At 43.1% G+C, this 16,886-nt stretch overlaps 2 protein-coding genes across 2 annotated transcripts; both read right to left on the reverse strand.

Moving 5' to 3' along the window:
- Positions 1 to 1,893: 1,893 nt before the first annotated feature.
- SLC35A2 (solute carrier family 35 member A2) lies at positions 1,894 to 7,745 on the reverse strand. The gene is made up of 4 exons (XM_015814956.1): positions 7,654 to 7,745; positions 5,140 to 5,322; positions 3,783 to 3,934; positions 1,894 to 2,701 (listed from the first exon to the last, which is right to left on the reverse strand). Exons 1-4 carry the CDS (start codon positions 7,706 to 7,708, stop codon positions 1,958 to 1,960), a joined length of 1,134 nt encoding a protein of 377 aa, XP_015670442.1. The 5' UTR covers positions 7,709 to 7,745; the 3' UTR covers positions 1,894 to 1,957.
- A 5,303-nt stretch (positions 7,746 to 13,048) lies between these two features.
- On the reverse strand, positions 13,049 to 16,502 carry PIM2 (Pim-2 proto-oncogene, serine/threonine kinase). Its single transcript, XM_015814961.1, has 4 exons — positions 16,419 to 16,502; positions 15,107 to 15,479; positions 14,333 to 14,509; positions 13,049 to 13,791 (listed from the first exon to the last, which is right to left on the reverse strand). Exons 1-4 carry the CDS (start codon positions 16,500 to 16,502, stop codon positions 13,625 to 13,627), a joined length of 801 nt encoding a protein of 266 aa, XP_015670447.1. The 3' UTR covers positions 13,049 to 13,624.
- Between the last annotated feature and the right edge of the window lie 384 nt (positions 16,503 to 16,886).

A 16,886-nucleotide genomic window follows, 5' to 3' on the forward strand; every position in this document is an offset into this window, starting at 1 on the left:
ATGCAGCATGAGACAGATCTGCCCTTTTCAAGGCTTCCTCAATCATTAAGCAGTAAGGCTAAATAAATACACGCTCTTTATTCATCTATAATTTATGTACATTGACAAACAGTACAGGCTTTCTTTGATTGTTTTCCTTAAAAAAGCAGAAATTCATAAAAAAATGATTAGCAATGTAAAAAAACTTGTACATACACACTCACACACATCACGGTGACTTGTGTTTATCCTCCCCCATTTCAAAAGGAAACAAAATTCACCCAACGCTCTCCCACCCCCTTCACACACACTCCAGGGTTAGTGTACTCCCCCCTCAACCAACAGACCTAGTCCGTATAAAATGCATAAGGATTAGGGAGAGGCAGTTTACACCCCAAAAAGCCTCGTGTATTAACATAAAAAGGAAACTGAGGCAGAGAAGGGCCTTAACTTCTCAGAATCCCAGCCTCTCTTGCCCTTCTGTTGCTTTTAGGTTCAAAATGTACACAACATGTGAACCATCCAGTTGGACAATTAGCGTGCGCCTGTACAGATGGTTGCCTGGAAGTGCAGATCAAAAGGAGACCTCTGTTTGGGGGTGGGCGAAGAGGGAGGACACCACTTGAAATGGGCTTTAGACATTCACTAAGAACCCTGTTTTCATTTAATCACCTTTCCTCCTTGCAAAATACAAAAGAAATGAATGGCACTCAGATTCTTAGCTTCTGCTCCATAGAACTTCCCGGTGGTTGTCCTGGAGTTCCAGAAGGCCTATTTTGGCGCTCTTAATAGCCACAGCACCAGCAGATGGTCATCCTTTTCATCTCTGGCTGATGCAAATTTCTCTTCCCATACTGTGTATACATTATATGCCCCTATCTGGTGGCTCTAACCTTTACCCTGAGATTCTTCTTACGTCAAGCCAAGTGTCCCTTAGGTGAAATGAGACAATCTGTTCCAGTCCATCTTCTCTGTCCCTAACAAAACCTTAATTAATTACTAATGATTCAACATTTGCCCAGTAACTCCCAAACATTTAATATTCTAAATACACACTGAAGGAAGGAAAGAATTAACTACACCTTAAACTCAGTTCCCTTTCCACAATGATCCAACAGCGTTTGCTAAATAATAACCAGAGCTGGAGAAGGAACAAAAGCAGAATGCCAAGCAACTCAAATACCCAACACCTTCGTTTCAATGGCCTGGTACTGCTACATGCACGCACCCATACACAACATTTCTTGTTCAGTTTTCACCTGCTTACAGTAGATAAATTTGACAATTTCAGAGCAAACCGCTGTAAACAAGCTAATTCCTATTACTTTCATGTATCTGGCAGTTAAGAAACCATTGGTATGCTCCAAAGGGCAAAGGACGTTTTTTTCTTCACATTTCTCTATGTGCTGTTACGTATCCCCCTCAATCCTTCTTGTGATTGTGTACTTTTATTAAAAGTACACTTCTTTATAAAAACTTCTCCCTGCTGACCAGACATAAGGAAGTTCTTGGGACAGAATAGTCCCGTTAACAGTTCTGCCCCAAGTTGCTTTTCAGGAGCCAATGTCGCCAAAGGTGGGACAGTGGAGAAACGGATAGGAAAGTTAGACGTCAAAGAGAAGGTGAACAATTTCAAGCAAACAATGGCAGATGACCAGCTGAAGTATGTGGAGAATTGTACATAAATACATAATTGGCTAAAATAACAAGTTATGGGTCTATAAAACGGGCAGCTGAATAACTTGGGAAGTAGAGGAGAGAAAAAGCGGAAGAATATGAGTGGTCAGCACACAGGTTAAGAACATAAAGACCAAGGCAGAGAGGGGGAGGAGATGAAAGAGCAGAGAAGACTTAGGGAAAGAGAGTGAGAAGTGAAAAAGATGGATGTTGCAAAAAAAAAAAAAAGGGGGGGGGTCCAGATTTTGTGAACCTTCACAAGAAACCAGTGACAGGTAATGCAGGAGGTGTTCTGTTCTTCTCAACTGATCAGTACTGACTTGGTCAGGAAGCCATCTGTAGTCACGGAAGGAAGTTCCTTGCTTTGTGCTCCATGGCCCTGCTGCTGCTGGATAGCTGCACCCACCAGGGATCGACTGGACAATGGTCCCTTGGGCAAGCTGTATAGATAGACAGCCCCTATGACCAGGCCTGCTCCTAGAGCAAACAGTAGGTTGAGGTGGAAGTCAAAGAGGTAGATAGAAGCCACGGTGGACACCACAATGGAGAAGGAGGTGGCAAAGCCTTTGAGGATGTTGTCGGCGTATTTCACAACCAGTGCCACCAAGAGGCCACCAAAAGCCTGATTCAGGATCACTCCCCACACCAGTGGGGTGTAGCCAAAGAAGAATCCATGCTGAGCTACAGCTGCCCCCTCAGTGGACCACAGCCCCAACAGCCCTAGCAAGGTCCCGAAGATGCCCAGTTGGACGTTACGTAGCCAAACCGAGGCTGTGCTGCCCTTGAGGATCTTTTCAAAATAGACCCCAGCAAAGCCGGATGAGAGGCAGGACACCACCACGGCCACAAGTCCCACCATGTAGCTTTGTTGCATCCCCTGGCCCTTGGGGGCTGGCTTGCCCCCTGCCTGCTGCTGCTCCACTTGGACAATGGCTACACCGGCAAAAAGAAGCATGAGGGACAGCCACTGAAGACTGGACAGGCTCTTGCGGAGCATCAGCACCGAGAAGACAGCTGTGGTGAGGATCTTCAGCTGGTAGGTGACCTGGGAAAGGCAGTGTAGTTTAGTAGCCACCCCAATATGCCATGAATCAGGAAGCTGCCTACCAGCCAGGGGCCTAAGGATTATGTAGTTCTCCTTAGTCCCAGACTCTAAATTATGCAAGAACTCTCCAGACTCATTGGACCACAATCCCCAGAATTCCCAGCAACTTGGAAGAGTTGCAGCTCCACTCATCCAGAAGACATCTGGTTAGGGAAAGTTAATCTAAATCACTATAGGGATCCAGATCCCTCTTCAGTTCTTATTCTCCATTTGCAAAAAGAGACCAAAATCTCAAAATGCTACCGCAGTGATTTAATCCACCTTAAATCCACAATCTTACTGAAACAAACAAGGTAACTGAAAACCATAGTGATTTAGAATCAAATATCAGATATCCAGGATCGTGTGTGTACCCTTATTTAATCCCTTAAAAGTGGATTAAAAAATGGAGCTTGTGACAATTTGGCCATTTCAGCATCCCATTAGTGTTTGCTTTCATTTTTAAAGAGAGAGGAATTCTCTACTGTTTATGATAGTGTGACTATTTGTTTCGAGAATAACAAGAATACCTGCTAAGATTTCAGAACCTTGTAATTCAGCACGTTCCCCCCCCCCAATTGATTGTCAGAAGTGAAGTATATTAGACCAAATCATAAAAATATTCAAAATTGAGCAGGGCAAGAGATTTGCTTGAGCTCCATAATTTACATAAACATCATTCATCTTGAGAGTCCTTTCCAGACAGCTAGCTACAGTTCCCACTTCTGTGGTGAGCAAACCCTAGTGCCACCTGGATAAATAGTGTACTTATAATGAAATCAAATAATAACACGGGGAAACACATTATATTTCTAGATATGCGCGTGGGATTTCAATAAGCACTGTCCCAAGAGACTTAAAGTAACATAACTCAGGATCCCCATCCTCAGTACTCTGAGGTGGGGAAGAGGGACATATTAAAAAAAAAAGAACGGCAAATACATAAAGTAGATGAGATTGAAGGACATTCTCCTTCGGAAAGATGCTTCTAACATTTCCTGAGCACTTTAGACTGGAAATGAAAGTAGGAGGAACATCTCACCTGGAAGGTAGCTGCTGGCAGGTTAGAGATGGCCACGTACTGCAGATTGTTTTGGAGGGTGTAAATGAGAGAAGGCACTGCTAGCTTGAGAGTGTCCATATACTGTACCAAAATGGAATCATACAAAGAGGCAGCAAACTGTCTCAGATTACCTGGAAAAGGATACAGACAGGAAACTGTTTCTTATACATATCAAGGCACAACAGATTATTTTTTTTTTCAGTCTTTTTTGCTTTGGCATGAATAACAATTGCAAAAGGGAGAGATCCCTAGTTATTAGACGTTGCAAATATTTGTTCCTATCCTTTGAAAATACTCAGGACAAGCAGAAAGGGGGTGAACAGATAGAACCAGAAATACTACTCTCCCCGGGGATATAGTGTGCAATAATCCTTTTTTCAGTGCTCGGGCATAAGAAAAGGTCACAAGCTCTAAGGTATTTTCTCACAATGGCCCCGACCCAACCCATAAGCTCTAAGAGTATGGGCTCCCTCAAGGTCACCATCCTTAAGGAATATCACTGCAGGAAACTCAGGGATAAACCTCTTCCACGACTGCTCCCCACTTCTCCAGAATGATAGCCCATCCCCAGATCAGGCTCTCCTCTACACACGTGTGTCCTGTGAAGCCATTTAACCCTGTCTGTTTCAAATACACCTTTAAGGTCTGGAATATAGAATAGCTCCCCTGTAGAACAGCGTTTGTTCATTATGGGATTTTACAGGGCTAATTTGCGGTTATTGCTGAATTAATGAGTACTGTGGTTATTGCCCTTTTAATGCGATTACACAGTGACATATGCAGGCTGCCCAGAGTCACTTGTTGACCGGACCAGCATGTAAGTAAATTAAAATAAAAAATAAGCCCTTACAAGAAAAGACACTGCTCACCTTACATCAATTGGTCTGTTAATCAGGTGTTTCATTTTGTACTTTGGCTCTTTAAAAAATAAATGTGTATATTTCTATTTACAGAAGGAGTTTTATGACTGTATGTACATGTTTTAAATTATTTATTAATTCACACAATTCAACTGTTTAATTATGTCATTGTTTCTCTCTGGGTCCATAGAAATATTTTTTTTTCTTGCTGTTTTCTTCCCACTTTTGTGTACAAGTTGCAAGCACTCAACCATGTTATTTAAAGTTAGGGTGAGCCAAATCCAGATATGGTCATAAAGAGTAATACGCAGAAATGACATTAAAAGAAATTTAGATTTTTCAATTCAACCATTAGGCTGGTCAATGGCAGAAACACACATTTCAATCCAGCAAGACTGCTAATGAATATGGAACAAAGTTGGGACAAGCAAGCCCTTCCTTAAGGGCCTCCATTTTCCTTGGTGTGATATTCCCACCTTGCTTCTGAATGAAGATGAGCAGTAGGCAGGTGATTCCTTTTAGAATTTCAGCCATAACCACCGCTGTGGTAGCAAAGAATCTGTCCCCTGGCAAAGTGCGCACATAGCGAATGCTGAGGATGAGGGTGGCATTTTGCACCACCAAGACTGCTAAACTGATGTACTTCAGCTGTCGGTTACCTGGAAAAGGAAAAGTAGAAACCAGCTCAGCATCCTTCTACCAATATCGCTCCCCAGCAGATTCACAAGAGATGCTGCACTGAAAAAATGATCCCCATCCAGAAACAGCACTAGAGATTTTGATGGAAGAAATAATTCGGAACCTCTGGGTCCCCTTTAAGTTTCTTGTATCAGAAACCACTAAAACAGATGTTAGAACATTGAGAATCAAGGCTTGAATTCACACAAACCAACAGATACACATGAAGACCAACTCCCACCTTCTTCCCTTAGTTGCCAGCTCACTAGCTAGGATGCAGAATGGGGATTGTCAGAAGAGGGCAATCCTGGCTGACACAAGAGCTCTGCAGTCTCATTTTTGTAGTCCCTAGGCTCCAGCTTGCACTGTCAAAATTCAATGCAAAATTAAACATTTTGCAGGCACTGTTTTTCGTATCAAAATTATATTCCTCTTTTACATTTAACTTCATAGGGGTTTATTTCATCCCTTAACCTACTGCCCCCAAAGGGCCGACAATGTCGGCCCCATGCCTGATTAAATTTCCAACACTAGCTTACAAAAGTACAACACTAGCTTACAAAAGTACAAAAGTTCAAAATGCAGGCCTATAGAGTCAATTGCAAGCGTAAACTGACCTTGCGGAATGGAAGTGAAAAACTCCACTGTCACTTTCCAAGAGCAAGAATCTTAATAAATTGCTGACCATGTCAAAAGGGAATAGTGTTATGTTTTTTTGTTTGAAATGTGTCTGGTTTTGATAAATACAATGAGTGATAAAAGCACTTAAATCCAATATTCTAGCTTCTTGACGTCAAATGGGGAAATGCCTTCTCTCTAATCTAATTGGCAAATGACACAAGTAATTCAGAAGCAATATCTAATGACCCATATCTCAGAACTCCAGCAATATCAAAAAAAGGTTAAGGATTTCCATCCTTCTGTGCTAATGTTTAAACCGGATTATTTCTTTTGCTCTTTCTTGTGCCTATCAATTTAAGAGGCAAATTGGACAGGAAGTGGAGAGCAAAAAAAAGGTATAAGCCTTATCTTGCAGAAAACATTCCTCTTCTAGGAACGAAAAGTATTTGGTTTCTTGAATGAAAACCAAGTAATAAGGAAATTAATGTTAAAAAAAGGACATATTTATAATCTGGTGCACTCCAAATATAACTGTCTACAGTTAGTCCTTGACTTACAACCATTCATTTAATGACTCTTTGAAGTTACAACAGTACTGAAAAAAGTGAATGATGACTGGTTTTCATAGTTACAACTGTTGCAGCATCCCCATGGTCACATGATCAAAATTCAGGCACTTGGCAACTGACATGCATTTATGACAGTTGTAGCATCCTGAGGTCATGTGATTGCCATTCGTAACCTCTTAAACGGCTTCCGACAAGCAAGTCAATGGGGGAAGCCAGATTTGCTTAACAACTTCATGATTCACTTAACAACTGCAGTGATTCACTGAACAACTGTGGCAAAAAGGTCATAAAATGGGGCAAAACTCACTTAACAACTGCCTTTTTTAGCAAAGGAAATTTTGAGCTCAGTTGTGTAATATATACTACTTGTATATATGAAATGCTTCAAGGAAGTTTGCCTTACAATAAATTGCCGCCTAAGTACACTTACCATCTTAAAGACAGGATTCACTTTTATCCTTGATATACCACACTAGCTTTGAAATGTACCTACCTTAGTTTGCAGTAAGTTTCAAAAATTTTAAATAGTCCATTTGTCCACAACGCCAATTACCCCCCAGCACATGGGGAAACTCACAACATTAGGAAATGAACAGTGTCTAATTTAATTTCTTCAGGATTATCCCCAATACCTATTACTCAAAACCTCAAGGGAACTCTCCTTGCAGCCTTTATGATAACTATCAGACCTTCCAATTTGCTTTTTAAATTAACTAATTGGCTAACATTCCCCACTCCCACCAGTAAATAGGGTTGTCGTGTTCCCCCCACCTCCCTCTCCCTCTCCCTCTATGTGTGTGTGTGTGTATACATATACACATATACATACATACACATGTGTACATTCACATACATACACACACATACACATACACAGAGGGAGAGATGTGGGAAGAAGGAAGTACCTGATGTTGGGGACTATTTTATTTCTTCGGGAATTCATATCCAGAAGGCTAGCTCGAAGGAAAGGAAAAACCTTCCCGGAGAAGGAGGCAACACAGCCTCTCTATAGGGAGCAGGGAGATGGGAAATCAGTGATTTGAAAATATTTGAAATTTGGTTGCTGAGCAAGGAGAAACCTCGAAACGTCCCCACTCCTCCCTTCTCCTCCTCCTCTCTCACCTGCCGTCGCCACCGGACTGTCAACGCCGCCTCCGGGGCCCCCAGCCGCTGCCATGGTGGCAACCGCGGGGCAGCCGAGCTCTCCCACTGTAACGGACACTTCCGCATCCTACCTGCCGGCCTAATTCCGTTTCCGTTAGAACCTCAGCTGGCCATAGAGATGGCACAGAAAGCGAGAGGGTAGGCGGGGTCAAATCCCACATTGATAATATTCTTCCTAGAGCGTCACGGCGTGGGTGAAAGTGTCATACGGTTTTGCGAAGACAGACTGATTAATTCCGCACTTTTCGACTCGCGAAAACACAAAGGCTGGTCAAGTGTTAGGATCCCACTGCAGAAGCCAGAAATCTTTTAGCCCAAGGAAAACTGGTTGCAGAGGGCATTGATGAAACAGGAGAGGTGTGGAATGGGCAAGGAGATGAAGAAGGTTTAGTATAATGGTTAAGGATCAAGGCTAGAAACAGGAGACTATGAGTGCCAGTCTCGCCTTAGGCATGAAACCCGGATACTTGACTTTGGGCCAGTCACTCTCAGCCCTTGATATCAGGGTCAGTCAATTATTGTTGCAGCCAGGTCACCCTGATACTCTTGCCTTTTATTTTGCCCACAACAACCCTGTCAGATGGGTAGGGCTGAGAGAGAAAGACTGGCCCAAAGTTACCCAGCCGGCTTTCATGTGTGAAACAGGACTCGAACTCACTACCTCCTGGTTTCTAGACCAGCACTTCCACCACTACACAAGACTGATTCAATGAGATGGCCCAACACCAGGCACTCAGTGTATCCTCAACCAAAGTATTCAACAAAATACCCTAGAAGAATTGTGTAAGAAGTGAAAAACATTGGAGAACTAAATATAACCTTAAGATATGCCAGTGATGGTGAACCTTTTAGAGACTGAGTGCCCAAACTGCAACCCAAACCCATTTATGCATCGTCGGGTGCCAGGTGGGTGTGACCCATTGGGTGGGTGTGGCCCATTGGGTGGGTGTGGCTGCAGTGGTAAGGGCAGACTGGGTGGGACTAAAAAGTTCAATCAATCAATTCCAACTTTGCAAGATCTTTTTTTCCCCTGCGAGAAGTTGAAATTGACTGACTGATTGAACCTTTTTTTTTTGCACACGGCAGCGGAGGCCTAAAGCGAAAAAGTTTTATAAAACCCAGCTGAAGGCCTAGGACTGGGGTGACGTCTCACGTGCCCACAGAGAGGGCTCTGAGTGCCACCTCTGGCACCCGTGCCATAGGTTCGCCACCACTGAGATATGCTTATGGTGGGCTTAGGACAAGGCAAAGGATAAGGGAACATCGGTAGGACGTGTCCTTCAGAAATGGATTGTGGGGTCCTTGGGCCACCATCTCAAACTCCTAGTGACCCACTTCGAAAGAAAATAGTCTTTCAGTCTGAGTCACAGAAATCTCCACAACTGGAATGCTGTCATTTGAGAATACAAGTTGTCTCCCAAGTTGCTAAGAAAACAGAGTCATCTGCAAGATTGGAGACTTTTACCGTTGTGAGAAAGAAACAACATTGCCTATTTAATGTATGTGTGCAACACCATGATACACATACATAAAGAGTAGAACATAAAGGCATGACACTCCAATGTGGGTCCAGGGAGTATCACTGCATATGATACTTCCAGGACACCTCTAGACACGGTGGGGCAAGACAGAGCAAACACACAATCAAAACTCTGTCCCTTTGGTGTTACACATGCAAAAAAATACTCATGTGAAACAATTCAATGGATGCCTCTGGTGTCAGGCAATGTTATAGTTCTTGTTAATAAAAAAGCCCCAAGAGCACCACATTCTTGTGAGTCCAATTTCCACTATTGGTTATGTAGCATCACAGTGGTATCAATTTTTAGTGACCGCATAATTTTATTTATGATAATTTGCTCTAACCTGGTGTTTCAGGTCTTCCAATGGTGTTCTTATTATCACTGTAACTGAGTCCATCCATTTTGCTACTGGTCATCATCTCAGGTTAGAGCCTTTTCCAGGCTCAGGTTAGAGCCTTTTCCAGAGAGCTAGGTCTTTGCATATTGTGTCCAAAATGTCCACTATTATAAAGGATGTTCTGACATGATTCAGAGCAAGCAAAGGGCCAATTGGATTCTTAGGGTGTTAGAAAAACAGGTCAGCTGATGTAAGAATAGGTGTGGTACTTCTGAATGAAATTCATCTGATCATTAACTTAGATTACCTTAAATGCAATATCTGATACTTACATCAGGTCAAACATGCATTTGGATTACAGGCAGTCCACAACCCACAACTACAGTTGGGACCATTGCTAAGCAAGGCAATTGTTAAATGAGTCGCACCTAATTCTATGACTTTTTTTGCAATGGTTGTTAAGCAAGTCATTGCAGTTAAATGAATCATACAGTTGTTAAGTGGATCTGGTTTCCCCCATTGACTTTGCTTGTTGGGAGGTGTGCTGAGAAAGTCACAAATGACAATCATATGACCCTGGGACGCTGCAAGTGTTAGAAATATATGCCACTTGCTGAGCACCCAAATTCTGATCACATGACCATAGGGATGATGGGATGATTGTAAGAGTAAGGACCAGTCATAAGTCACTTTGTCAGTGCCGTTGTAAGTTCAAACAGTCACTAAACGAATACTTGTAAGTCGAGGACTACCCATAATGATGGAGTGCTGATTTGCCTCTCATTTAGAAGAATAGTAGTTTGCCAGTAAAACATGTTAACAGGCATGAGGCCTGGTGGCACTTCTAAAGAGAAGCTAGCATTTCAGCTCATTGCCATCTTAAATCACCTAGAAAGCAGCATCCAGCTTCAATAGTAGAAATTATTCTATATAATGTCTCGGATTTACTCTTCTTACCAGATGTTGCAACTGGGAAGGGCAAGAGCAAAGCACATCACGGATGTAGGCAGAAGGCATACAGGTGGACAGATCAGCTTTTGTCAGGGTGTGGTGACTTCCTGTGTACTCAGAAGCTAAGTAAACGCTAGTGTGATGCTGGGGTGCGTCACTTCTCGATCTTGTTTGGCATTCCCAGACTGGCACCCCAGAGGGTGGAATTTACAGGAACTTGTCTTGTTGGTTTAATTAGACTGGCATTCTTCCCAGTAATGGAATGTTCTGCTTTTAATGACGGGCGTGAACCTCAGGTCAAATCCGGGTGAGAGGAAGGCATAATGTTACATTCAGTTCTCTCTTCTAGGAGTGTCTAAATATAAATAATGCTATCTATATATAAAGCTGGTGAATAAAGACAGGTACATGGAATATGTGTGTGGTGCGTTTGTGTACACATTAGATCCATTGTAACGTCAGAGGAGATACTAGCACGGATAACTTTCACCTAGTTGGGATCCTGCAGCAAGAGCAATCCAGGCATGCAGCTTGCTAGACAGCCCCTCTCCTTCTTTTATTTTCAGTCCCTAGAACCTTCTAAGATATATCACCAAACTATGATGGCAAATTATTAGTGCAAGTTGCTTCTGAAAACAATGGACTGAAAACATTGATCTGCTTTTTGAAATCTCTCCCTCTCTCTCTCTCTCTCTCCCTCCCTCCCTCCCTGCCTATCTTCCTCTCTCCATGACGATTTTTACTTGACCCTGATGTGGCAACTGTAGGCTTTGTCATCAGCAAGAGGCATTTAATAGACAAATGTGAATCGTGGCAAGTGCCATAACATGTGAACCGCAGGGGACACTGAGTTCCTATGAAACTTGGGAAGAGGCTTTCCAAGTGCAGTCTTATTTGTTTCTGTCAAATTAAATACTTTGGAAGCTACAATTGGCACAGCATGTAGCCACGTGGACAATTCTAGGGGGCATGCAGGGTAGTCCCGTAATACCATTGTTGAGTGAACTGCACTGGTTGTCAGTTTGTTTCCAGGTCCAATTCAAGGTATTGGTTATTATCTTTAAAGTTCTTTATGGCATGGAACCAGGTTACAGCATATGAGGAACTGTCTCACCCCAATGGGATTGGCCCATCCCACTCAAGTCTGGCAGAAAGGGCATGTTGCCAACCGAGGAGTTTTGCCTGGTGTGGTCCAAGAAGAGGAGTCTTTTCTGCCATGGTTCCCACCCTCTGGAATATCATGCCACTCAAGAGGAGATCCGCTCCCACCCTCCTGGCCTTGCAAAAGGGCCTGAAAATCTATCTCGGCTGATTGGCTTGGGGCCCTGATGGTACATTCCACTTTGGAGATGGTTAGTAAACTAAGATCCCACCTCCACCTCCTCTGATTGAAACCTTCTTACCTAATATTTTTTGTTAACTTTTAATGTTCCATGTTTTAATGTTTTCACCTTCCTGACCTGGTATTGTTATTGAAAAGAGGAATTCATGCAGCACGCTGTATTAAAACATAAATGGGTCGTTTGTGATATAATGTGTTGTGCAAACTCATCGGATGCTGGTGGTTTAGTACTTCATGTGAACTCAGCTAATTAGCTTTTAGTACAGTAAATTATAGTTAATTGGTGACTTAGCCACTTCCATGACAACTGTCAAAGAGTTGCCCTTATTTTATGATGGGGAATCCAAAAATGAATAATATTATGTAAATACAATAGATGTTCCCTAACACAGGAACAGCAAGCATCCTTTTTTAATGTTGGTTTCTTTATTCACTTCTTTGGAGGGCTAAGGGTACAAAATCACAGTAAATGTCCTTTGCTCATCTTAAAAAAGTTTAGATCAGACCTTGGTAAGGTGGTATATAAGGTGGCTATCAGATACTTCCACTGCTTTTTTTAGCTAGCCTGGGAAGCTGAAAAACATCTTGGAAAAGACAATGCATTTACATAGTAAGAAGTCTGCATGGTTAGTTGGTTGGTTATTTAGTTATCAAATGTATATAAGTCACCTATTTACCCAAGGAATTCTGGGAAAACCTTCTAACTATGTGTCCAAATAGTCACCAGAGTACAAATTTGCCCCAGTGGAGATTACCTAAGACAGGGGTAGGCAACCTTGGCTCTTTTATGACTCGTGGACTTCAACTCCCAGAATTCCTGAGCCAGCCATGCTAAGGGGAAAGGGAGAGGCTTCCAAGCTGAGCCATGCTGGCTCAGGAATTCTGGGAGTTGAAGTCCACGAGTCATAAAAGAGCCAAGGTTGCCTATCCCTGACCTAAGAGATAAAACCAATGTTTGGGGACACTGTTTTTCAGTCTCAGTGAGTTTAATATGTGTGGTCTTCAATTCCCAGAATTTCCCAGCTTCAGCCCAAAAGGGCATTTAAAAAAAAAGACCCCTCCCTTCACTGATATATGATTCCATCATCCCCCCTCCCCAACAGGCCCAGGCAAGAGAGTTAGCTTCCAACCCACTAAGACGGAACAGCTCTTCACATTGAATGAGAAAACGAGATTGATGAGCTTCTTAGTGACAGCAACAAGGATTCAGTTCCATTTTATTAAATAGAATTCCAGTCAGATTTTGACACTAAGAGCCAGGTCTTTGCATGATGGCTTCTTTAAATACATATTTTTTTTTAAAAAAGAACACACATATCCATAAGCCAAAGTTACGCACCCGTACATGTAAACCAGATACCACCTCCATCCCTTTCAACTTCTCCTTTGGCCAGAAGCCTTGAAGAGAGTTTGGAAAAGATGGGTAGCAGAAATCCACCCAAGAATTCTCTTCCCCCAAAATGTGCAGGAGTCCTTGTAAATAATAATACCCAAGTATTTACACATAATGAGATGTCCTCTCCTGGTCAAAGCCAGAACTGAAACATCTTCTGGATAGCTGAGAGGAGATTAAGCTTGGGTCAATGAATTTGCTTCTACCAGCTCAAGTTCCCTCTCATGATTCAGCTTCTTAAAAACAAAAAACAAGCCTGTAGAACCAGGTTACACTTTCTCAACCAGTAACTGAATCCGGTTGCTTGAGGTCCGGTGGCTACCACTTGGACCACTACCCCATCTTAGAGGGGAAAGGCACAGCCAGGAAACAGGCTTAGTCCTTCAACCACTGCTGTTGCAGACTGGAGCCCTGGGCGATGGTGAGCCCTGCGTTTCTTCCAGATGAAGATGGGGATCACGTTTTAGCCACGGGTGCAAAAGCACTTGCTCCAATGTGGGTCGTTCGGAAGGTTGTGGAGACAAACACCACTGGACAAGATCTTTGAGGCCTGGAAAAGAAGAATCACATTTAGAAAGAGCCCTCCGTTTGAAAGTTATTCAGTGCTCTGGCCTCGTGAATTACTTCTTGAGAAACTTTGATTACTTTCTCTTATTAGAAAGTCCTAAGAGAGTACAGTAACTAGTTCCTAAAGCTCTGGTAAGAGGTAGAAAATGGATAGGCAACTGGTGGTACCCTCATTAGGCCCTCTACTAATGCAATGGTATTCTGCAGTGCACCAAGACTACCTCTTCTAAGTCCAGTCTCAGACTGATGACGAATTGTGGAGCCCAAAAGGTAGGGCAGTGATATTAGTGAGGTAGCTTTGCATAGAAAATATGGGGAAGTCTGGGATGCCTTATTAATTCTTAGTAAGCTCTGATCAGATTGAGTAAAATCAATTTGAAAGTATATGTTTCCCACTGCCCAAGCTGAGAATGGAGGACTGATCCATCCCAGCTACCTAGAAAGATGAGATGGGCAGTGCAGTTATTTAATAAACACACCAACACACACACACACACAACCAAGAAGCACTAGAGAGGACTCACCAGGAGAGACAGGAGTGCGGAACTGCACTTTGGCAGCCATGATTTCTTCATCTCGTTCAAATGGGATATCCCCACATGCCATGTCATACAGCAGTATTCCCAAGGACCAGATGGTTGCTGGGAGAGCATGGTACTGCTGGAATTCTACCCACTCTGGTGGACTGTACACACGGGTACCTGAAAGAAGATGAGGGAAGGAAACAGCTTGTGTCAGGCTCCAAAAACCAAGAACGACATACTGCGATTCTCTAAGCAGTTTCCTTTATTGTTCCTCACTATAGACAGAAATCCTGCCAAATTAAAGCAGACTATTTGCACCACAAAACATACATTCTGGGAACTATTAGGGAGCAGCCATCTTTACCTGCTTTCTCCCACACAAACTAACTAAACTGTGATGTTTCCTGCTCCTCTGGAATGCATTCCCTCCCTCCCTCCCTCCCTCCTGTGAATGCGGACAACATTCCATCACAGCTTGTTACCATCACTGAGTAATGTGCAGTGAATTTAGTTTAGGCATGGATTTAATGTTCTTATGGGTTTTCCCGCTTTAGATAGTAATCTGGAATACTTCCTCTCCTACAAATTGGATCAGGCAGTCCAGGCTAGCCAGTCACTGTGAGGGTATCCTGGACATCTGCCCTAAAGTCATACACTAAGATTATCATTGTATGAAATCATGTAGGGCAGCCATTGGGCTTGCAGGTTAAATAAGGTTGTGATCCTGTTCAATTGAGGACTAGCAGAGTGGAGAAATGCCGGCTGGAGACTCACCATCAAAATCTGTGTAGACCGAATCCCTCAGCAAGGCTCCAGACCCAAAGTCAATGAGCTTGAGGTTGCCAGAGCGCACATCCACCAGGATGTTCTCATCTTTGATGTCCCGATGGACCACCCCTTCGGCATGGCAGTGGCATACCGCTTCCACTACTTGCTGGAAAAAGTGTCGGCAAAGCTTCTCCGAGAGCGGTCCCTGCTCTGTGACATAATCAAAGAGATCTTGGCAATGTTCAGGTCGCTCCAGGACCAGGAAGCAGCCTTCAGGAGTTTCGTACCAATCCAAGAGGCGAATCACACCACGGTGCCCGGATCCCGTCCCAACCAGTTTCATCAGCGTTACCTCCAAAGGAGCCAGAGACCCATTGGGCTGAAATGGGAAAGAGAGAAGGATTTTTAAGTCAAGGGGCGAGGATCAGAAATACTAAAGGCAGCAGCCCTCCTAAGTTAATATCCCCTAAAAGTACTGGAGCTGCAATTCACTGAATTCCTAGCTCTTTTTTTGGGGTCAGTCAGAATTCTAGGAATTGCTAATGCAAGACTCTTGAAGGGACCCTATTGGAGTAAGTTGAAATAAAATGTTTAAAAAAAATGCTCAGAGCTTATTCTACTCCATGACCCTTGTCTAGAACCAGGTTTTATTTCTAGGTAATAGTCTTAAACTGCTAAAGTCATAGTGTCTTATGAAGCAAACATGGGATACGACTGGACCACAAAGCAGAAATGGTGGGTTTTATAAACCAATATCATCTTGAAGACGACCATTTGTTCAAATCTGCTGCAAATTATCCAAGTGCCCAAAATCTATGTTGCAGATCTCTGGTTCACTTCTCACAGAACTATAATTTCCAGACTTTTCAAAGGAAAAGGCAGAGCAGGATCCAGAACTGTAAAAGGTCACCAACATCCCCAAATTCTCACAGCGAGAAAGTCAACTCAACGATGCTGCTTAGGGATATGTGGTGCATCCTCCTTCTCCCTGTTTATGCTCAAGGTCACTTCAGAAAAGTTCTGCCCAGTGAAGTGCTTGTTTCACACTTTTGTATACACCCAGTAAAATTTGCTTGCTTTTCTAAGTCTTCCACTCATTGTGTGTTATAATAATTATGAAGTGTGTGACAAGATAAAAGGGAGGATGCAGTCTACTTATCCTGGAGCTACACACAAAGCAGCACAGGCAGATAGGAGGACATTTTTAGCTTGGCCCCCATTGTCACTTGTTCTTCTTTTCTAGCCTCTGGTCAGCTATAAGGTTTTCCTACTTCAAATTCCACTAGGATTAGAACCGGTGTATTCCTTGCACACTCACCAACTCAGCCCGCTCTGTAATCTTGCTCTTGGCAATGTGTTTGATTGCAACCTGTTGAAAAAAACACAGAGATGTCAGCTCCATTGCTCTCCTTCCTTCTCACCTGTAGAGGTGAAGCAGAATTAGATTTCCTGGAATCCTCCCCGAGCTAGTGCTTTCTATTCTCATGGACTGTAAACTTCCTGATTCCCAGGTACAGAAGGTGCTCGTGGAAATAATGGTGATTATTGCCAACGTCAATCCAAAGCTCTCTCAAAGCCCAATCACTATAAGCCAGGGGTGTCAAACTTGCAACGTCACGTGACGTGTCGCAATGTATCATGACTTTGTTTCCATTGCCGGCAATAGGGTGGGCGCAATTTCGCCATGACGTGTCCGGCAGTTTGACACCCCTGCTATAAGCCATCATAACATCCCTAAACAAATTCCCAGGTTCATTGCAATGTATACAAAGCAGAGCCACACTTG

Source organism: Protobothrops mucrosquamatus, unplaced genomic scaffold (assembly GCF_001527695.2).
Source record: "Protobothrops mucrosquamatus isolate PMUCROS unplaced genomic scaffold, P.Mucros_1.0 scaffold300, whole genome shotgun sequence".
NCBI lineage: Eukaryota > Metazoa > Chordata > Lepidosauria > Squamata > Viperidae > Protobothrops > Protobothrops mucrosquamatus.

What these genes read in the sequence shown, in the direction of transcription:
- SLC35A2 (XM_015814956.1), bottom strand. Translation starts at nt 7,708, where the DNA reads ATGGCAGCGGCTGGGGGCCCCGGAGGCGGCGTTGACAGTCCGGTGGCG. An exon ending in CAGTCCGGTGGCGACGGCAG is followed by an intron (nt 5,323 to 7,653) that starts GTGAGAGAGGAG and finishes TTCCTTTTCCAG; the next exon opens with GTAACCGACAGCTGAAGTAC. An exon ending in TGCCAGCAGCTACCTTCCAG is followed by an intron (nt 2,702 to 3,782) that starts GTGAGATGTTCC and finishes TGCCTTTCCCAG; the next exon opens with GTCACCTACCAGCTGAAGAT.
- PIM2 (XM_015814961.1), bottom strand. Translation starts at nt 16,502, where the DNA reads ATGGAGCTGACATCTCTGTGTTTTTTTCAACAGGTTGCAATCAAACAC. An exon ending in TTACAGAGCGGGCTGAGTTG is followed by an intron (nt 15,480 to 16,418) that starts GTGAGTGTGCAA and finishes TTCCCATTTCAG; the next exon opens with CCCAATGGGTCTCTGGCTCC. An exon ending in CCGCACTCCTGTCTCTCCTG is followed by an intron (nt 13,792 to 14,332) that starts GTGAGTCCTCTC and finishes CTTCTTTTCCAG; the next exon opens with GCCTCAAAGATCTTGTCCAG.